Source organism: Salvelinus namaycush, chromosome 10, assembly GCF_016432855.1.
Source record: "Salvelinus namaycush isolate Seneca chromosome 10, SaNama_1.0, whole genome shotgun sequence".
Lineage (NCBI taxonomy): Eukaryota > Metazoa > Chordata > Actinopteri > Salmoniformes > Salmonidae > Salvelinus > Salvelinus namaycush.
This window is the reverse complement of record NC_052316.1, coordinates 25,312,824-25,335,124: the sequence shown is the minus strand read 5'-3', so window position 1 is coordinate 25,335,124 and position 22,301 is coordinate 25,312,824. Positions and strand designations below refer to the sequence as shown.

Genomic DNA, 22,301 nt, shown 5'->3' with positions numbered 1-22,301 from the left:
GCCGTCTTCTCATCGTCGGTGTGTGGTGGCGAGTTTGGTGCGTCCTCACACGTGGGGTGCTCTACAATTTGTGGTCTCTGCTGATCAGCCATTCAGAAGAATAGCTACTTTTGGACTTGGAAGGTAAGCAACCTTTTGCTAAGAAAGTTGTCCGTATTTTACTCGTTGTAGCTAACTACTAGCTAGTGAACTATTCGTATTGAATTATCCAGCTAGCTGATGAATTAAAGCTAGCTAGCAACTTTGTAAGTAACTTACCTAGCGCTATCAAAGTTTAGATTTGATGCCGTGTTATAACTTGTGCACGATCTATTGTTGCAGGAAGTAGAAAACTCACTTTTTTATGTGCCACGTTGTCTTACTAGTTAATTTGTTGCTACAACAATCAAATCCGAGTTTTTGTTAGATACTTAGCTAACCAAATTGCTTACAATATCTCTGGCTAAATTGCTATCATATCTAACAAAGCATTATTTTCAGGACACTGGTTATCAGTTAACGAAATACCCCTGCTAGAGCCCGAGCTGCATGCCTTGTGATGCAACACGCAAATAATAAAGTTGACCCATGTCCTGACTGTGATTACTTACTGAATGCGCTGTATAGAGAGGAGTGGAGTGGGAATCGGCCTCATGATCCATATCCACTTAGCTATCTAAAGTGATCACCTCGTTCCACTATGTATTTCTGTCAAGCACACATCCTATAACTTGCTATAACCTAGTAACAGTTGGGGCAGATTTTGCAATGCATAGAAAATGGCTGCAAGTTTAGCTGAACAACTAGGCTGCCTTGTCTCAGACTAGCACTATATTCATACGTGAAAGTATCAGTGGACCTCAAATGCTACAGTAAACATTCCTTTGAGGGTGAGCGCATTGAGACATCTTTAGAACCCAAAGTGCAGTGTGTCACAACCCACGCAGATAAGCCAACAGTTAGGCTACACTGACAGACACGTATTTGATCTCGCTCCAATATGTATGTTTGTATAATTTCCTGTGTTTAGCTGACAGACTGACTACAGTGTCACAAAAATACAACACACTCTGTTCTGGCTGCAGAGTTGACCTCTGTCCAGGGCATAATCAGGTCAAAGGTCAACACAGGGACAGATCTGGAGTCGGTCCTTATTGATTATTGATTGATTATAATGATTGTGTTCGATATAAAGATGGTTAGTGTTAAATTAATCTTCTGTCATGTGGCCTCCACTATGTGCATGGTGACATTTGTGCTATGTCACCATTGGGTTTTGAAAAGCAAAAAAATTGTATCTGCTCATCTCCCCATCTCTAGTTATGGCAGTAGTGAGGTTCTACAGTAAGGAGGCTGAGAGGGGGTGGGTCTTACAGACTGCTGCTCAGCTTCACCCCCAGCTGTCAATCACCAGTGAGCTCTGCTACAATGTCGAGCTGACAGGTGAGTGTGTTTGTGCATAATGTATATGAGTGAAAGATATGCACAAATTGTTCATGCAAATAAGAAATACGTGCACTCAGGCTATCCGGAAGGCCAAAGTTAGTTACTTTAAGGAGCAGTTCTCTCTCTGGGTCTAACCCCAAGAAGTTCTGGACAATGGTGAAAGAACTGGAGAATAAACCCTCCTCACAGCTGCCCATGTCCCTTAATGTTGATGATGTGGTTGTTACTGCCAAACTAACCCTGATTCAGATGACCATCCTACCCATGCTAGATTACGGAGATGTCATTTATACAGTACCAGTCAAAAGTTTAGATACACCTACTCATTCAAGGGTTTTTCTTTTCTTTTTTTACTATTTTCTACATTGTAGAATAATACTGAAGACATCAAAACTATGAAATAACAGATGGAATCATGTAGTAACCAAAAAAGTGTTAAACAAATCAAAATATATTTTATATTTGTGATTCTTCAAAGTAGCCACTCTTTGCCTTGATGACAGCTTTGCTCACTCTTGGCATTCTCTCACCAGTTCCCACATATGCTGAGCACTTGTTGGCTGCTTTTCCTTCACTCTGCGGTCCAACTCATCCCAAACCATCTCAATTGTTTAACACTTTTTTGGTTACTACATAGTTCCATGTGTTATTTCATAGTTTATGTCTAAACTATTATTCTACAGTGTAGAAAATAAAAACCCTTGAATAAGATGAGTAGGTGTGTCAACTTTGACTGGTACTGTAGATCGACAGGTAAGGGTGCTCTCGAGCAGCTAGATGTTCTTTACTATTCGGCCATCAGATTTGCCACCAATGCTCCTTATAGGACACATCACTGCACTCCTCTGTAAACTGGCCATCTCTGTATACCCAAATCAAGACCCACTGGTTGAATCTTATTTAAATAAATAAGAAACTCTTAGGCCTCAACCCTCCCTAGCTGAGAGATCTACTGCAACCCTCATCCTCCACATACAACATCCCTTCTGCCAGGCACATTCTGTTAAAGGTCCCCAAAGTGCACGCATCCCTGGGTCGCTTTCAGTTCGCTGCAGCTAGCGACTGGACAGTTTTATCTCCGTCTCTTATCTCCATCCAAAGACTCAATCGTGGACACTTACTGACAGTTGTGGCTGCTTCGCGTGATGTATTGTTGTCTACCTTTTTTCCCTTTGTGCTGTTGTCTGTGCCTAACAACATTTATACCTTGTTTGGGCTGCTGCTGTGTTGTCTTAGGTCTCTCTTTGTGTAGTGTTGTTATTTTTACTTTTTATTTTTATCCCCTGTCCCCGCAAGAGGCCTTTTGCCTCGTGGTAGGCCGTCATTATAAATAGGAATTTGTTCTTAACTGACTTCCTAGTTAAATGAAGAGGGGGAAAAAGTGTCTTCAGCAAATATTAGTCTCTCTAATTCTCTCTCCTCATATCCCTCCCCTTACTCCCCTAGGTGCTGAGTCTCTGAGTGTAGAGCAGAGGGAGGTGCTGCTGTGGCTGTTCCGCCCCACTCTGCAGACAGAACAGCTGTCTGACACACCATACCTGACAGAGGGAGAGGGAGGAACACTAGTGGAGATCGGACCTAGGTACACACATACACACACACACAGTCAGCCACACATACACAAACACGAGGGCCTAGAGTATAGTGAAATGCTCAAATCAACCCTTGCGCCGCAATGTTGATGTTTTGTTTGTGCTACCCCCTGTAGGTTGAACTTTTCAACAGCATGGTCCACTAACGCTGTGTCCATCTGTCAAAGTGCTGGACTGACCAACGTCACCAGAGTGGAGCTGTCCAGAAGACTGCTGATACAAGTACACAAATACACAGACGCACACAATTTAGGTGCAATTCCTCAGGCTGCCATGTTGCACAAGGGGACAACTGGATCAATTCTAACTTTCCTGTCCCTTTCTCTTGCCTCTCTCCAGCCCAAGGATGGACAGAGTGAGACAGTGTTGGATGGAGAGGTGGAGAGACTGGTCAGCAGTCTCTATGACAGTATGACTGAGTGTGTTTACACACATCCCATCTCCTCCTTCACTGTGGCAACCAAACCACAGGAAGTGTTTGAGGTAGACATCCTGGAGAAAGGACGAGCTGCCCTGGAGACAGCTAACGATGAGCTGGGTAAGTACACCTGTTAATGTTAGATATCTCATCAGGTCTTCGATCTGTTCCTTCCTGTCTACCGTTCTTTCTATTCACTCTTCTTATGTCAGATATCTCTTGTTGTCCTCTCTAACCTTTCATTTCCCTCCCCCTCTCTTTTGCCAGTCCTTCCCCTTATGTGGATAGGCCTACTTTGTCACATGACGTATAATCTAATGACATAGATGGTTGAAGTCACAGGACTGTGACAGTGTCATTGATTAGCTTGTGTGTCTGTAATTACACTAAAGCACACTTTGTGTGTTTGTGTAATTAGATTATAGCATGCTCTGTGAGCAGTGATTTAACTGTTTGCAATATCAGTGTGTGTGTGTGCGATAAATTCAATCCGTCATACTTTCTGAGGGGCCTGTGGAGTTTGACTGAATAGTAAACTCCCCCACATGAACAGCCTTCCCTTGATCACTGCTAGTTTCTCATTTTTAGAATTGTGTTAATGTGAACCGACTTGAGGACGTGAGCTCCCTGTTTCATTGTTGATCCAAATAACATATTCAAGTGTGTGTGTGTGTGTGTGTAGGTCTGGCCTTTGACTCGTGGGATCTGGACTACTACACGTCGTTGTTCCAGAAAGTGAAGAGGAACCCTACCAGTGTGGAGTGTTTTGACCTCGCCCAGTCCAACAGGTAGGTGTGTTTTGTTGATGGTGTACTCTATAATCTTCCTTTTTTTAATTCATGTTTTGCTTCTGGGGGTAACTTTTTGAATTTCCTGTCTCTGTGCCGCCTTCCCTCAGTGAGCACAGTCGTCATTGGTTCTTCCGGGGACGTATGGTGATTGACGGACATGAGCAGAAGGACACACTGTTCAGCCTCATCATGGACACCCAGCGTCATAGCAACCAGAACAACGTAATCCAGTTCTGTGACAACAGCAGGTAGGAGAGATGGTGTATAGAAGGACGCTTTTACAAAATGTCACACAATGATGGGGATTTTGTTTTCCTTTCCACATTTTACAATTCCATAGTGTGTATGTGTGTGTTTGTGTAGTGGTATAAAGGGGATGGAGGTGGAGTGTGTGTACCCCAGAGACCCATGCCAGGCCAGTTCCTACGAGTTGAGACGCTCTGAAAGACATGTCATCTTCACTGCTGAGACACACAACTTCCCTACTGGTGAGAACATGCACACACTCACACACCCAGGCCAGGAGCGTGTTAGTTCTTTTATGCATATATTTACACCTTTTTGAAATCCCTCCTCTCTCCCTGCCTTCCTCCTCCTTTATTTAACCCCAGGTGTAGCTCCGTTCAGTGGTGCCACCACGGGGACAGGAGGGCGTATCAGAGATGTGCAGAGTGCTGGGCAGGGCGGGCACGTCGTCGCTGGCACCGCCGGATACTGCTTTGGCAACCTCCACATACCTGGTGAGTGTCTGGAGAGATGTCTGTCTGTGTACCTGCCGCTGTCTGTCGTGAGAAACATTGCATGAGTAAAAGATGACAAATTGTCCATCTCATCTCCCCCATCCTCCTCCTCTCTCCCCCTATCCTTCTCCTCTCTCCCCAGGTTACAGCCTGCCATGGGAGTGTAAGGGGGAGGGGTGGGAGTACCCCCCCAGCTTTGCCCCTCCCCTGCAGGTGGTCATCGGAGCCAGTGATGGAGCGTCGGACTACGGCAACAAGTTTGGAGAACCAGTCCTGGCAGGTACAGACACGAACAATGAAAACAACAGCAGCATCTGAAATTGCACCCTATTCCTTATATAGTGCTGCTGCAGTACTTCAATAGTAGTGCACTATATAGGGAATAGGGTGCCATTTCGTACACACTAATCAAAAGTGGTGGAACGTATAGGGAATAGGGTTCCATTTCAGACTTAACCAGCCTTCCGTTCCTCATGAGTATGACATGTTTTTGAGTTGAAACCACAGTAGGTAAACTTGCTTTCGGTTTCCATCTAGGCTTTGCTCGGTCCTTCGGCATGCGACTGGCCAGTGGGGAGAGGAGAGAGTGGATCAAGCCAATCATGTTCAGCGGTGGGCTGGGCTCCATCGAAGATGCACATGTGAAGAAGGAGCAGGCGGAGAAAGGTTAGATCTTTGGTTAGAGCTGATTGGTGTAAGGTTAGTGGTAAAGTTGGGGTCAACACGTGGAAATCGACAAGGTCATTTATTGACATAGGATTATTTTAAACCTAGAATTAATGCCAGTCTGTAAAAACTGTTACTTGAGCTGTTGTTTGTCAGGAATGGAGGTGGTGAAGATCGGGGGTCCGGTATACAGGATCGGAGTGGGAGGAGGGGCTGCCTCCTCTATCCAGGTGCAGGGTGATAACTCCAGTGCCAGAGACCTTGGGGCGGTGCAGAGAGGAGATGCTGAGATGGAACAGAAGATGAACCGGGCACTCAGGGCCTGTCTGGAGAGAGCAGGAGGAAACCCCATCTGTAGTATACATGACCAGGGGGCAGGGGGAAATGGTAAGAAGAGAGTGTGTGACAAAGCTGAGGAACGTAAGTCTGAGTTGTGATTGATTGTGTGTAGTTGTGTGTTGGATTAATGTAGTTGTTTTGTAGGTAACGTGTTGAAGGAGCTGTGTGAGCCGGCGGGAGCTGTGATCTACTGCAGCAGGTTTAAGAGAGGAGACCCCACCCTCAGTGTGTTGGAGCTATGGGGGGCGGAGTACCAGGAGAGCAACGCCATGCTCATCCGCCAATCAGATCGCTCCTTCCTGGAGAGGGTGTGTCAGAGGGAGAAGTGCCCCGTTGACTTTGTAGGAAACATCACTGGAGATGGAAAGGTGAAGATGGGGAGGAATCACAACTGAATCACATTTCTGTCATTTTACCACACACCTTTCCTTTGGGGTGTGAGTGATATTGATAATGGTCTCTCTCCATATGTAGATAGTGCTTGTGGATGATGTGGGTGGTGGTAAAGGAGAGGACCAGACAGACAGAGGGCGCTGTCCTGTAGATCTCCATCTGGACTGGGTGCTGGGGAAGATGCCCCAGAAGGACTTTTTCATGGAGAGGATGACAACTGACCTCAAGCCTCTGTCTCTTCCCACTGGGCTGGGTGTAAGAGACGCCCTGGACAGAGTCCTGCGCCTGCCCGCCGTCGCCTCCAAACGCTACCTAACTAACAAGGTGTGTGTGTGTGTGTGTGTGTGTGTGTGTGTGTGTGTGTGTGTGTGTGTGTGTGTGTGTGTGTGTGTGTGTGTGTGTGTGTGTGTGTGTGTTTTAGGGATTTCACTATCTCAGTAATGTTTGACCCTCACGTTAAAAACATTACAAAAGTAAATTAAGGCTGTTAGGTTTAGTAAATAAAATGTTTTTGTAGAGAGAAAAGCTCTGAGTTAATTTTGTATTCTCTCTGTCTCACTACTACTATCTCCATCCCTTTCTCCCCTCCCTTTCTCAGGTGGACCGGTCTGTTACGGGTCTGGTTGCCCAGCAACAGTGCGTCGGTCCTCTCCACACCCCATTGGCTGATGTCGCTGTCGTCTCTCTGTCTCCTTTCGGCCTGAAGGGGGCGGCGACCGCAATCGGGGAACAACCGATCAAAGGTCTCGTTTCACCGGGGGCGGGAGCTCGCATGGCCGTGGGGGAAGCGCTGACCAATCTGGTGTTTGCTGAAGTCACAGCCCTGAAGGTAATAGAATATAACGGGCATGGTTAGAATCACAGCCCTGACAGGAACAGAAAATTATAGGCATGCAATGATTTCAATGACCACAGCAGAGATAATTAGGGTGCAATGGCATTGACCACAGTCAGAGCCCTTCAGAAAGACCGAAAACAAACTTTTAGCGAACATCAGCACCATTCTCTCTGTGTGCTGACTGTGTGTGTGTGTGTGTGTGTGTGTGTGTGTGTGTGTGTGTGTGTGTGTGTGTGTGTGTGTGTGTGTGTGTGTGTGTGTTCTCAGGATGTCAAGTGCAGTGGTAACTGGATGTGGGCGGCAAAGCTCCCTGGTGAAGGGGCATGTCTCTGGGAGGCGTGTCAGGCCATGTGTGATGTCATGGGTCAGCTGGGCGTGGCCATTGACGGAGGGAAGGACTCGCTGAGCATGGCTGCTAGAGTTGGGACAGAGACTGTCAAAGCACCAGGTACTTTGTTTGTGTGTTTTGGGGGACAGGCAGTGTGTGTTTTAGTACAGTGTGTGTGTTGTGTATAAATCTGTTATTTCTCTAGGTGCTCTGGTCATCTCTGTGTATGCTGTGTGTCCTGACATCACGGCTACTGTTACCCCTGACCTGGAGAACCCTGACGGCCAAGGTTTGCTACTCACGCATACACGCACACACACACACTCTTGAACAGACACATTCACACTGCACATCACAATATTGACACAGCTCAACATTTAAACCTGTTCCTGAGTTGATTTCCACACACATATGCACACCTCATTCCTCCTCTCCAGGTGTGTTGCTGTGGGTTCCAGTGAGTCCAGGTCACTACAGACTGGGAGGGTCAGCTCTGGCCCAGTGTTACGGTCAGTTAGGTGACCATTCACCTGACCTCGACCACCCGGAGCTACTGACTGCCTGCTTCAATACCACACAGATCCTGCTACATGGTTAGTCACACTTTATATCAGTATGGCTTATATTCTGTCTGTACTGTCTGCTGAGTGTGTCATACCAGTGTATTCTAGTCAGTAGTGTGTTATGTGTGTTGCAGACCGCCTGCTGAGTGCAGGACATGACATCAGCGACGGAGGGCTCATTTCCTGTCTGCTAGAGATGGCGTTCGCAGGGAATCGTGGGATAGAGGTGGACCTGCCCTCTCTGGGTGCTGGAGGTCAGTAGGACAGAAAATTCTATAACTTTATTTAAACCCCTCAGGGGTAAGGAAGGCATCAATATGCAATATATACAACACAGATCTCTCTCTTACCCTTTCTACCTCTATGTACCCTTCCTCTCCCCTTTCTGTCCCTCCCCCTCTCTTCCTATAGTCCTGGAGGTGTTATTCAGTGAGGAGTTGGGCTTGGTAGTGGAGGTGTGTGAGAGGGACATAGAGAATGTGTGTCAGAGGTACACTAACGCTGGACTACAGTGTCACCGCATCGGCACCACCCAAGGCTTCGGACCAGAGTCCATGGTGAGACTGACACACTATTTATATCACTATTGTTTGTCTTGGATGATCATATCCACCGATAAATCCATGATAATCGAAAACTTCAACAAGCATTTCTCAACGGCTGGCCATGCCTTCCTCCTGGCTACTCCAACCTCGGCCAACAGCTCCGCCCCCCCCCCGCAGCTACTCGCCCAAGCTTCCCCAGCTTCTCCTTTACCCAAATCCAGATAGCAGATGTTCTGAAAGAGCTGCAAAACCTGGACCCATACAAATCAGCTGGGCTTGACAATCTGGACCCTCTATTTCTGAAACTATCCGCCGCCATTGTCGCAACCCCTATTTACCAGCCTGTTCAACCTCTTTCATATCGTCTGAGATCCCCAAGGATTGGAAAGCTGCTGCGGTCATCCCCCTCTTCAAGGAGGAGACACTCTAGACCCAAACTGTTACAGACCTATATCCATCCAGCCCTGCCTATCTAAGGTCTTCGAAAGCCAAGTTAATAAACAGATCACTGACCATCTCGAATCCCACCGTACCTTCTCCGCTGTGCAATCCGGTTTCCGAGCCGGTCACGGGTGCACCTCAGCCACGCTCAAGGTACTAAACGATATCATAATCGCCATCGATAAAAGACAGTACTGTGCAGCCGTCTTCATCGACCTGGCCAAGGCTTTCGACTCTGTCAATCACCATATTCTTATCGGCAGACTCAGTAGCCTCGGTTTTTCTGATGACTGCCTTGCCTGGTTCACCAACTACTTTGCAGACAGAGTTCAGTGTGTCAAATCGGAAGGCATGTTGTCTGGTCCTTTGGCAGTCTCTATGGGGGTACCACAGGGTTCAATTCCCGGGCCGACTCTTTTCTCTGTATATATCAATGATGTTGCTCTTGCTGCTGGTGATTCTCTGATCCACCTCTAAGCATACGACACCATTCTGTATACTTCAGGCCCTTTCTTGGACACTGTGCTATCTAACCTCCAAACGAGCTTCAGTGCCATACAACACTCCTTCCGTGGCCTCCAACTGCTCTTAAACGCTAGTAAAACCAAATGCATGCTTTTCAACCGTTCGCTGCCTGCACCCGCCCGCCCGACTAGCATCACCACCCTGGACGGTTCCGACCTAGAATATGTGGACATCTATAAATACCTAGGTGTCTGGCTAGACTGTAAACTCTCCTTCCAGACTCATATTAAACATCTCCAATCCAAAATCAAATCTAGAATCGGCTTTCTATTTCGCAACAAAGCCTCCTTCACTCACGCCGCCAAACTTACCCTAGTAAAACTGACTATCCTACCGATCCTCGACTTCGGCGATGTCATCTACAAAATAGCTTCCAACACTCTACTCAGCAAACTAGATGCAGTTTATCATCGTGCCATCCGTTTTGTTACTAAAACACCTTATACCACCCACCACTGCGACCTGTATGCTCTAGTCGGCTGGCCCTCGCTACATATTCGTCGCCAGACCCAATGGCTCCAGGTCATCTATAAGTCCATGCTAGGCAAAGCTCCGCCTTATCTCAGTTCACTGGTCACGATAACAACACCCACCCGTAGCACGCGCTCCAGCAGGTATATCTCACTGATCATCCCCAAAGCCAACACCTCATTTGGCCGCCTTTCCTTCCAGTTCTCTGCTGCCTGTGACTGTGACTGGAACGAATTGCAAAAATCGCTGAAGTTGGAGACTTTTATTTCCCTCACCAACTTTGAACATCTGCTATCTGAGCAGCTAACCGATCGCTGCAGCTGTACATAGTCCATCTGTAAATAGCCCACCCAATTTACCTACCTCATCCCCATACTGTTTTTTTAAATGTACTTTTCTGCTCACCAGTATCTCTACTTGCACATGATCATCAGATGATTTATCACTCCAGTGTTAATCTGCTAAATTGTAATTATTCGCTCCTATGGCCTATTTATTGCCTACCTCCTCATGCCTTTTGCACACAATGTATATAGACTCTTTTTTCCTACTGTGTTATTGACTTGTTTATTATTTACTCCATGTGTAACGCTGTGTTGTTGTCTGTTCACACTGCTATGCTTTATCTTGGCCAGGTCGCAGTTGTAAATGAGAACTTGTTCTCAACTAGCCTACCTGGTTAAATAAAAGTGAAATAATAAAAAATAAATATAGGGCAAAATCCTATGTTAGATACTTAAGCAATAAGGCCCGAGGGGGTGTGGTATATGTCCAATATTCCATGGCTAGGGACTGTTCTTAATTATGACGCAACATGGAGAGTCTTATTGTTATTATAAACTGGTTAGCAACGTAATTAGAGCAGTAAAAATACATGTTTTGTCATACCCGTGGTATTATGGTCTGATATACCACGGCTGTCAGCCAATCAGCATTCAGGGCTCAAAATACCCCGTTTATAATATAGAATTGAGCACTTGACTCAAACTCACATAAATCATGCATTGATATCAATGCTTTTTGGGGGATGTTGTTTATTTTTGTTAACATTGTTCTTCATGTCTCAGGTCAAAGTTCATGTGGACGGACAGGAAGTGCTGAGCGACCGTCTGCCCAGCCTCCGGGCGTTGTGGGAAGGCACCAGTTTCCAGCTTGAACGCCTGCAGGCCAATCAGCTATGTGTACAGCAGGAAGAGGAGGGGCTAGCCACACGCACACAGCCCTACTTCAAACTCACTTTTGACCCCATGGAGAAACCCAGCAATAACGGTCTTGGTGCAGGCCAGCCTCGCGTGGCTGTGGTCAGAGAGGAGGGCAGCAACGGAGACAGAGAGATGGCCGTCTCTCTCTACATGGCTGGCTTTGAGGTACCGCGCACACATACACACACACACACACACACACACACACACACACACACACACACACACACACGCGCATACATACACACACCTAATTTGTTTGCGACCCCCCCTCTCTGTGTCTATGTCTAGGTATGGGATGTGACCATGCAGGACCTGTGTTCAGGCTCTTTAACTCTAGAGATCTTCAAGGCTCTGGTGTTTGTAGGAGGATTCAGCTACGCAGATGTCCTGGGCTCAGCTAAAGGTATGCACACACATACAGCATGTACACATACATGCGCATATTCTCTTTAACCCTGTGTGTGTCTGTCTCCTGATAGGCTGGGCTGCCACAGTGACCTATAACCCCCGGGCCAGGGCGGAGTTTGAGCAATTCCGGCGTCGTGACGATACACTGAGTCTGGGTGTTTGCAACGGCTGTCAGCTCCTAGCCCTGCTGGGATGGGTCGGAGAGGGGGAGGAGGGAGGAGGTGGTAGGCAAACCGTTTGGCTTTGGTGTCTACTTATTACAGTTTCTTCCCAGAGAGTGATTTACCAAGACAAGGATTCATTTGTAGACTGTTCACTCAGACAGTCCCACTTACTCTCTTGCTGTGTGTTTGTCTCTGCAGAGTCTGATGTGGTCCTGACCCATAACCAGTCTGGCAGGTTTGAGTCGCGGTTCGTCAGTGTAGGGATCAAGGCCTCTCCTTCAGTCTGGCTCCGGGGCATGGAGGGCTCTGCCCTGGGCGTCTGGGTGGCTCATGGGGAAGGTACAATCTCTTAAAATAATCTTCAGCCTATCTAGCTTCATAGACAGCTATTGCAATTTTCCACATTGACATGATAAATGTTGGCAATGATGCACAAACACCAAGGGTCATCCAACTCTCCATCTTCTCCTTCTCTCCAGGTCTGGTTCAGTTCCGTTCCCCCCAGGTTCAGCAGCGTATCATCTCCTCCTGCCTTGCCCCCCTCCGTTACCTGGATGACACGGGTGCACCCACTGAGGTGTACCCCCAGAACCCTAACGGCTCTCCCCAGGGCCTGGCGGGGCTGAGCTCCAGGGATGGGCGCCACCTGGCCATGATGCCCCACCCGGAGCGCTGTACCTTTGGCTGGCAGTGGCCATGGGCCCCCAGGGAGCTCCAGAGCTCCCTCAGCACCACCTCTCCGTGGCTACGCATGTTTACTAACGCTGCTGCCTGGTGTAGTCATCAACCGTGAGGGAGCTAGCTAGACAACACAGCTCTTTCGCACTGTAGTCCAACTGTGGAAATCAAAATTTGGCTTGGAAGTCAGTTGCACTGCTAAAATGGTCAGAAACATTCCAATTACTTCCCCACACCACTACATGTTATTCACTGTTCTGTTTTAACTGAACACTGTTACTCTGCTGAAATCAGTCTTTATGTTATTGGTACTTGTAAATAGAATTTTCTCAAACTGAAAAGTATTTGCATTCCATGGTCAAAAGTACCATTGTCAAAAGTATCTGATCAATCACTTGAGCTGTCTTTAACATTCCGAAGGTCACGCTACTACTAACATAGTTTGATTGGTTCTCGGTTTATCACTGATACTGTTCAATTATATTGGAAGATTTTGTAATTTAAAGACAAATTTCCAAACAGTTTATAAACTGTTATTTTTCTATCAAACTGAGAACGAATTAAATACATTTCAAAATGTGGAGATGGAATAATTGATACAAGGATAACATGAATGTGTAGTTTAATGTCTATATTGTATTTTGATGTGTATTGTTGTGCTAAACAGGGCTCATCTGGAAAAGAGTCATTGGTCTCAGCATTTACTCCTTGTTCAATAAGGACAAATAACAAACTTTCAGAACAATAAATACACCATTTTATAGGATTTTACAAGTATTCACAATATTAATATCAAGTATTTACAGTTTCACTGAGAAACAGCAGGGTACAATATAATAGGTCTACATTTAGTCTGCATCGCCCCTGAACAGACCCAGGTTTTATTGAACCACTGAAGGCCATTGATAACAGTAACACGGGCACTAAAATAAAGGCTACAGGTAGGGTTGCAAAATTCCAGGAACTTAAAATAAATTCCCTTTTTTTTCCTACAAATCCTGGTTGGAGGATTCTGGATTTCCTGCTTATTCCCTCCTGATTCCAGGAACCCTCCAACTGAGATTTTGGGAAAACCAGGGAATTTATTGAAAGTTCCTTATATGTTGCAACACTAGCAACAGGTACTGTAGAAAGAAACACTACACACAAAAAAACTGAAAATATCGGACAATGAACCTCAAAATGCTGCATAAAAAAACATTCAACACATTCCATTAAAAATGCCCACTGGAGGAGAAACTAGTTGTGTAGGTTCCACCATGTTGCTTTCATCAGATCAGTGGTCATGAAGGAAAGAAGGTTAGGTGTGACACTATGCATTCAGCAATGCAAAAACTGAGCCCCTGGTTAGACTTACCACTATTAGGCTGTAAACCTCTGCTAGTGATGCAGTGAGTCCAACACCTGGGGTGTAATCATTAGTCCAAAATGTTTTGCAACCAAAACGAGTTTCTTTGACAAATTCAGTTAGGTCCCTCCCCGTTTGGTTCCTAGTGAATACACCTGTTAACCCCAGGATGCAAACCAGCAGACATACACTGCTGACTTCTTACTAGGTCTCTCTCAAAAAAGAGGTTCAAGAGATCTCCTGTTGAAATGAAGGTTAAATCACTGCTGGCCATCATTTCTGCTGCTCGCTCTACAGAGAGTTACTGAACAGGCCTACCCCCTGTGTGCGCTGAGGAGTTCCCACTATCTGGTGCCATCTGCTGGTTGATATTGATAACACAGATGAGCAGCAGGAAAACCACCACCAGGTCATCCAGGACCCCCAGGAGGCCAGGCAGGGAGGGTGGAGCGTCCAGAGGAGGTGAGGCGAGGGACACCACAGTCCCCAGACAGCAAAGTGCCACCCGGAGGAAGAAGAGGCACACTAGCCCCCCCATGGTGCCCAGGCGGCGGATTAGCAGCTGCAGGAACAGGGGCGTGTCACACAGGTAGTCTGTCACCTAAGGGACAAGACAAACGGGCACAGGTGTGAGTAGAGGGTGTCATGGTCACCTCGCCTGGCTTCAGGTGGGACAGAGATCTGGCTCTTGTTCAGTAGAGCAGGTGTTCCCAAACTTTTTGTGGCTGGGATCCCTTTTGTGATAGCAAATTCATCAGCGATTTAAATATATCATACAAGGAGTTTTACTTCGACGTCTTCAGTGCAAGACTGGGCGAACCAAGTCTTGGGACAAGTGAAAAAACATTTAAAAGGCCCTTCTCTTGGCATTGAAGAGAAAACATTTCTTCAAGCTAATTTTCTGCAATTCTACACATTTTTCCATATGCAGAGTGCATTCATGTTCAAAGCATACATTTTGAGGAATACAAGAAGTTTTGAGTTTAAAATTTGATAATTGGTGGAGAACTGTAGATACCAATATCACTGTGAGCCTCCCAAGCCCATGTTGGCCAAGGTTAAGAACATACATTGTAGATTAATAATATTTGTATTGTATACAGTGTTGGGGAGTAGCGAACTTAAGAGTCTATTGATGCACCCGTGTGTCAATCTAAGTAACATAATAAAATAAAAACATCAAAATCCGTCAATTTAAGCTAGAGATATGTTTTTTTCTTGTTGTTGCATGGGCTGAGTCTCATCCACCACAGCTGCGGTGGAAGGTGACCGAGCTGCAGCGGTGTTTGTCAGACCATGAGACATCCCGAAAATCGGTCTTCTGAACGGTTTTGTCTACAAAATAATATGACCACTGTGGAAAGGGGAGACTCTCACAAACACGAACTTGATGGTCATCTCCCCCCACGGGTGTCATAGGACCCATCTGAAGGTAACCCATACAAATTAATGGAAGTATGGATATACACTGCTCAAAAAAATAAAGGGAACACTTAAACAACACAATGTAACTCCAAGTCAATCACACTTCTGTGAAATCAAACTGTCCACTTAGGAAGCAACACTGATTGACAATAAATTTCACATGCTGTTGTGCAAATGGAATAGACAAAAGGTGGAAATTATAGGCAATTAGCAAGACACCCCCAATAAAGGAGTGATTCTGCAGGTGGTGACCACAGACCACTTCTCAGTTCCTATGCTTCCTGGCTGATGTTTTGGTCACTTTTGAATGCTGGCGGTGCTTTCACTCTAGTGGTAGCATGAGACGGAGTCTACAACCCACACAAGTGGCTCAGGTAGTGCAGCTCATCCAGGATGGCACATCAATGCGAGCTGTGGCAAGAAGGTTTGCTGTGTCTGTCAGCGTAGTGTCCAGAGCATGGAGGCGCTACCAGGAGACAGGCCAGTACATCCGGAGACGTGGAGGAGGCCGTAGGAGGGCAACAACCCAGCAGCAGGACCGCTACCTCCGCCTTTGTGCAAGGAGGACCACTGCCAGAGCCCTGCAAAATGACCTCCAGCAGGCCACAAATGTGCATGTGTCTGCTCAAACGGTCAGAAACAGACTCCATGAGGGTGGTATGAGGGCCCGACGTCCACAGGTGGGGGTTGTGCTTACAGCCCAACACCGTGCAGGACGTTTGGCATTTGCCAGAGAACACCAAGATTGGCAAATTCGCCACTGGCGCCCTGTGCTCTTCACAGATGAAAGCAGGTTCACATTGAGCACATGAGCACATGTGACAGACGTGACAGAGTCTGGAGACGCCGTGGAGAACGTTCTGCTGCCTGCAACATCCTCCAGCATGACCGGTTTGGCGGTGGGTCAGTCATGGTGTGGGGTGGCATTTCTTTGTGGGGCCGCACAGCCGCCCTCCATGTGCTCGCCAGAGGTAGCCTGACTGCCATTAGGTACCGAGATGAGATCCTCAGAGCCCTTGTGAGACCATATGCTGACACATGCACATTTGTGGCCTGCTGGTCATTTTGCAGGGCTCTGGCAGTGCTCCTCCTTGCACAAAGGCGGAGGTAGCGGCCCTGCTGCTGGGTTGTTGCCCTCCTACGGCCTCCTCCACGTCTCCTGATGTACTGGCCTGTCTCCTGGTAGTGCCTCCATGCTCTGGACACTACACTGACAGACACAGCAAACCTTCTTGCCACAGCTCGCATTGATGTGCCATCCTGGATGAGCTGCACTACCTGAGCCACTTGTGTGGGTTGTAGACTCCGTCTCATGCTACCACTAGAGTGAAAGCACCGCCAGCATTCAAAAGTGACCAAAACATCAGCCAGGAAGCATAGGAACTGAGAAGTGGTCTGTGGTCACCACCTGCAGAATCACTCCTTTATTGGGGGTGTCTTGCTAATTGCCTATAATTTCCACCTTTTGTCTATTCCATTTGCACAACAGCATGTGAAATTTATTGTCAATCAGTGTTGCTTCCTAAGTGGACAGTTTGATTTCACAGAAGTGTGATTGACTTGGAGTTACATTGTGTTGTTTAAGTGTTCCCTTTATTTTTTTGAGCAGTGTATATATATATATCTCCTAGATATGACAGACACTTCAAAACCGTATTCCTTTTTTGCCAGTTATGAATGTGTTGTTCAATGCTTTTCTATGGGCTATAGTAGAAATGGCCAAATTAAATATTTTATCAAATCATTTTTTATATATATATATTTTTTTATACCTAAAGGGGTCCTAAAATACTAAATCCAATACCTAAATGATCCATGGTATGACCAATCTTAAAACAATTCCATATGTTAGCTTAGTAGAACTAGGTTGTAGTGTGGTTGCAGCATGTTTTAATAAAGTATATGACAAGGTTTTGTGTGTTACTAGGTTGTAGTGTGGTTGTAGCATGTTAGTAAAGGTTATGAAAGGTTTTGTGTGTGGTACTGACCTTTCGAGGGGCTCCTGAGTAGCGTTTGTTGTAGTCTGTGATTTCTCCCAGAACCTCCCTCTCTTTACTGTCTGAACAACCCTTACTGAACAGACGACACAGGACCTTGACCTAAGAGAGATAGAGAATCCATTCCAGTTACATTCTGAATCATTATTTATCACTTTTATTCAACTTAAAGGGATAGTTCACCCAAATTGTAGAATTGAATGTTGGTTTCCTGACCCTGGAAGCAGTCGATCGACAAGGTATGAAATCAATCCATGCTTTGGTTTAGTTTTCCTGGCACTGTTTCCAAATACTAACGTTTTAACATTTGTGGCACAAATCCCATTAAAGTCATGGGACCAATATCAGCATTTTTTTGCGCATCATGTCTAAATCCTCTAAAAGTATCTACATTTAATTGTGAAGCTCACAAAAGTCACTTATAGATGATTTGAACATGATGCTCGAAAAATGACATTTTGCTCAATTTCTTTTCAGATAACAAGTGTAATATCTTGGTAATAATGGCTGTTTCTACAGTTGGGTGTATCTGCCTTACCTTTTGTCTACACAGAGGGCAGCTTATGGCGTCCAGCCAGGACCCATGTCTCCAGTAGGAGATCAGACAGGGAGCTGCAGACAGAGAAACAAGGTAACATAAATAAGTACTCTATCACTTCTATTTTCATTCATATTTTTACCCCCAAAACAACGATTCACCATTAAGGAAACACGGTCATATCGCTAGTGTAGTGTGTTTATATTATTGTGCATGAGGCGGAATGCGGGAATGAGCAAAATGCTGACAGCAGCATTAGAAGCTGTTGTTGTAGTGATATGACCTTGTCTACTGCATGATCATGAATTAACACACACTTGGATGGTGTTTAGGTGTAAAGTGTAGCTCCTCTCTCTCCCACTCTCTCTCTCTTAAGTGGGGCAGGTCAGGTGTAGTAGTTATTACGTCATGTGATGATGACACAGACAATGGTGAAGGTTAGGTGAGGAAGAGGAGATTGGCTGTTGCTACTATCCTTATCAACCACTATCTTAACCCACCACTGATATACAGAAAGTATTCATAACCCTTGACTTATTCTAAATTTTGTTGTGTTACAGCCTGAATTCAAAATGTATTACATTTTTTTTCTCTCACCGTCCAAGCTTTCTCAAGTTGGTTGTTAATCGTTGCTAGACAGCCATTTTCAAGTCTTGCCATAGATTTTCAAGGCGATTGAAGTCAAAACTGTTATTAGGCCACTCAGGAACATTCAATGTCATTTTGGTAAGCATATATTTGGCCTTGTGTTTTAGGTTATTGTCCGGCTGAAAGGTGAATTTGTCTCCCAGTGTCTGTTGGAACAAAGACCGAAGCAGGTTTTGCCTGTGCTTAGCTCTTTTCCATTTATTTTTTATCCTAAAAAACTCTCTAGTCCTTGCCGATGACAAGCATACCCATAACATGATGCAGCCACCACCAGCTGCTCAGTGATGTGGTGTTGGATTTGCTCCAAACATAAGGCTTTGCATTTAGGCCAAAATGTATATTCCTTTCCTGTGTTTTTTTTACAGTATTCTTTGTCACAATTTTTGCAGTTTTACTTTAGTTCCTTATTGCAAACAGGATACATGTTTTGGAATATTTTTTATTCTATACATGCTTCCTTCTTTTCACTCTGTCATTTAGGTTTGTATTGTGCAGTAAATACAATGTTGTTGATCCATCCTCAGTTTCTCCAATCACAGCCATTAAACTCTGTAACTGTTTTAATGTCACCATTGGCCTCATGGTGAAATCCCTGAGTGGTTTCTTTCCTCTCCGGCAACTGAGTTACAGTAGGAAGGACGCCTGCATCTTTGTAGTGACTGGATGCTTTTATACACCATCCAAAGTGTAATTAATAACTTCACCATGCTCAAAGGAATATTCAATGTCTGTTTTGTTTTTTTACCCATCTACCAATAGGTACCCTTCTTTGTGAGGCATTGGAAAACCTCCCTGGTCTTTGTGGTTGAATCTGTGTTTGAAATGCACTGCTCGGCTGAACTTATTTAGGCTTGCCATAACAAAGGGGTTAAATACTTATTGACTCAAGACACTTCAACTTTTCATTTTTTATTAATTTATAAACATTTGTTAAAACAAAATTCCCCTTTGACATTATGGGGTATTGTGTGTAGGCGAGTGACACAAAATCTCAATTTAATCAATTTTACATTCAGGCTGTAATACAACAAAATGTAGAAAAGGTCAAGGGGTTTGAATACCTTCTGAAGGCAACTGTAGCTGTCTATGACTGTTGTCCCACTTCTGTAATGAGGTTATTGTCAAAACAGACAGTTTTGCTTACTCAGAAATAGCAAACCGAACTGGATCGAAAAGGTATTTAAAATGTGTGAAATTCTCTTGATTTAGCCAGCTTGTATTTTGCACTTTTGGGACTATTTTGTTGATTCTAGAGCCCGACGAATTAAAGTCAAGCACACCTCAAGTATTTCAGATATTTTAAATTTGTGTTCAACCCAGGTACGATAGCAAGACAAAGACCAGACTGGCAGCCAGGTTGTCATAACAATTCCATATATTCACCATATCCTAGGACCCTTTTAGACCATAGATGGCCTGGGGAGTTTTCACACGCGTGCCAAAAACATCCTTCCTATTTTCCATGGTTTTCATAGTGAGCCTATGTGACTCTGGCCAAATGAGAGAGATGTGTGTGAATGTGCAAAGCCTGACTGTGTGTGATCTCCATCAGGTGGGAGCCACACACTGGGTCACTAGTGTGGCCCAGGCTAGACAGGTCTTGGGCCTCTCATCATATTACATGGATAGAAACACGGATGCTTCGTTGGCCAGACAGATGGACAGACAATAGAGTTAAATAGATCCCCCCTGACCTGCTGCTGTAGTCAGTGTGTTGTATGGTACTTTCATATGTAATGTAAATGTTAATATGCTACCTTCTGGGCTCTAAAGACCTCTTTCTATCTGTACAAGTCTCTATTGGCCCTTAGATAAATCCGATCATGTGCAGGTGGTGGTGGTCGTGGTACTGTCTTACCACAGAAGAGATGGCCACAGTTGGTCTGTACGGGGAAGCTGGCAGTATGTAGACATACAGGGCAGAGCCAGTCTCTGTGGCCCGCGGATGGACAGATCTGAGAGGAGTTCTTGGGAGAGAGAGGAATACATTGGTACAGTTTGAGATAGGTAATTATAACACCGGTTTCTGTTTCTCTGACCTCTCTGCACTTAATTGATCACTAAAGAGTGATTGGAAAGGCAGGTCCCGTGTCTAAAACTGGCAGATACTGTGGCTTTTAGGAACATGAGATACACACCTCTGGAATAGCAGTGAAATAACAGAAACAAGCACCAGGGAAAAGATGAGGCCAAGGTCCTATAAATGGACCTCAGTGGACCCCATCATAAGGAACTATCAGCTCGGAAATGATCAAGGTCTAAGTTAGCTTGCCAGCTGGAGGGAGCCCTACCATCCCCTCATTCCCTCCAGACTGCCTCTCTTCTAAGCATTATTAATAACAGTAATAGTTTTTTGTAAGAGTAAGAGTTATTATCAGTTAATAACAGTAATCGTTATTTGTAAGAGTAAGAGTTATTATCAGTTAATAACAGTAATCACAACCAAACAACTAACAACAATAACAAACTAAGACAGTGACATTACTCCGACATAACCAGGAATCATATGGGTAGAGCATCTCAACTTCTATGTCCAACAGAACCATGTTCTGTTATGAATTTAACAAAAAGTACAATGTAGTTATGCTGGTCTTTGTAGCAGCAATGATTTTAGCACTATGGAAAGTATGGCCACTATTTCTCCTGATTCCCTACAGACAGTCAATTATAAATAAAAAAGAAATAAAGCAAAACTTTGCTATACTACAATTAATGTTTTCTAATATAAAAATTATTATTGACATTGTGGCATGCATTGATTGACACTGCAGTATGATTATAGTGGTTGTCATGTCAGGGCTTAGAACCCTGCCCCCTAGCATTCTTAGATGTTAGGGGTCATCAGTAATTGACCCAGTGTGTGTGTGTGTTTCTGTGTGGCCTCACCTTGCTGTAGGTCACATGTTTGAGGGATGTTCGATCCTGTGTGTGTTCTGAGGACGATCCTAGGTGACCCTGACCCACTGTGACCTCAGGCAGAGGGTCACATCTGGGGGAGGAGGAGATTGGGGAGACGGGGTAATAACATGAATTACATTGTGTTAAGGTTCAAATTGGCGTGCAACAATTTATATAACAATCTATCAGCCACCATAGCTGTACAACTTGTTGCTTATTGATAGTTGCAGTTGACACTGAATGAAGTCAGTAGATAGTTTGTCCAACATCTATACATTGTCTATAGAGGACAATACACATTCGGTATATTGCAGCCAAACTGGGATCTTATGGTGATTTGCCCAGTGCAAGTTCAGTTAGTTGGTTAATAGCTAGTAACCAGATACTAGACACCCCATCCCCCTATACCAAGTACCCAAACTAGTTAACTGTGAAAACCATCTGGATTCCAGATACACACAACCCCAAGCTACCAGACCTTTACAGTCTAAGTACCAGACACCCAACCACACCTATACTAGCAGCATCTGTAGTGTGTGAGTGGGTGGTGTGTAGAGGAGAGGGTATAGACCCTCTGTTTATGCCCAGAAAGAAAAAGACTTACCTGGGATGAGAGCTGTGTGAGGTGTGCATGGTCTGATTCATCTGGCAGCTGGAAGTGTAGGTCTGGTAGCTGTAAACAGACAGAGCCTGAGAGTGTCTCCTAGACACTCATGAGTGTGTCTCTGTAGAGTGTGTGTTTCCTGGAGAGGCTAGATAAGGAAATGTTTCCTGACTGCATCATTGTACACAATAAATCTTACTGGTCAGTTAATCATTAACTAGGCCTTTCGATCTGGGAGCTGACGGCTGCCTGCCTGGAAGAGACTTAGAGAGCACCAGAGCACATTATTGATTGCAGTGAATGTCAATGTACT

At 45.2% G+C, this 22,301-nt stretch overlaps 2 protein-coding genes across 3 annotated transcripts; one reads left to right on the top strand and one right to left on the bottom strand.

Moving 5' to 3' along the window:
• Nucleotides 1–13,296, top strand: pfas (phosphoribosylformylglycinamidine synthase). Of its 2 annotated transcripts, none has more exons than XM_039002601.1 (25): nt 1–123; nt 1,300–1,422; nt 2,872–3,007; nt 3,134–3,239; nt 3,357–3,555; nt 4,118–4,223; nt 4,334–4,474; nt 4,590–4,714; nt 4,838–4,966; nt 5,109–5,246; nt 5,504–5,632; nt 5,789–6,019; nt 6,116–6,339; nt 6,446–6,688; nt 6,963–7,193; nt 7,470–7,650; nt 7,736–7,819; nt 7,968–8,123; nt 8,228–8,347; nt 8,505–8,650; nt 11,143–11,442; nt 11,569–11,683; nt 11,760–11,909; nt 12,051–12,191; nt 12,332–13,296. In XM_039002601.1, the coding sequence occupies exons 2-25, from the start codon at nt 1,302–1,304 to the stop codon at nt 12,643–12,645; spliced, it is 3,966 nt and encodes a 1,321-aa protein (XP_038858529.1). In that variant the 5' UTR covers nt 1–123; nt 1,300–1,301; the 3' UTR covers nt 12,646–13,296. The 2 variants fall into 2 exon arrangements, with proteins under 2 accessions (XP_038858529.1, XP_038858528.1); XM_039002600.1 differs by having other exon boundaries at nt 11,760–11,912.
• On the bottom strand, nt 13,265–22,167 carry LOC120054888 (E3 ubiquitin-protein ligase RNF170-like). The gene is made up of 6 exons (XM_039002602.1): nt 21,989–22,167; nt 21,373–21,475; nt 20,345–20,453; nt 17,839–17,912; nt 17,292–17,402; nt 13,265–14,479 (listed from the first exon to the last, which is right to left on the bottom strand). Exons 1-6 carry the CDS (start codon nt 22,027–22,029, stop codon nt 14,180–14,182), a joined length of 738 nt encoding a protein of 245 aa, XP_038858530.1. The 5' UTR covers nt 22,030–22,167; the 3' UTR covers nt 13,265–14,179.
• Between the last annotated feature and the right edge of the window lie 134 nt (nt 22,168–22,301).

Coding starts and splice junctions, on each gene's coding strand:
- pfas (XM_039002600.1), top strand. CDS start 1,302: ATGGCAGTAGTGAGGTTCTACAGTAAGGAGGCTGAGAGGGGGTGGGTC. Junction 6,020..6,115: donor CCAGGGGGCAGGGGGAAATG/GTAAGAAGAGAG, acceptor GTTGTTTTGTAG/GTAACGTGTTGAAGGAGCTG. Junction 6,689..6,962: donor AACGCTACCTAACTAACAAG/GTGTGTGTGTGT, acceptor TCCCTTTCTCAG/GTGGACCGGTCTGTTACGGG.
- LOC120054888 (XM_039002602.1), bottom strand. CDS start 22,029: ATGAATCAGACCATGCACACCTCACACAGCTCTCATCCCAG. Junction 17,913..20,344: donor CTGTGGCCATCTCTTCTGTG/GTAAGACAGTAC, acceptor CTCTGTCTGCAG/CTCCCTGTCTGATCTCCTAC. Junction 14,480..17,291: donor ACTCAGGAGCCCCTCGAAAG/GTCAGTACCACA, acceptor CTTGTCCCTTAG/GTGACAGACTACCTGTGTGA.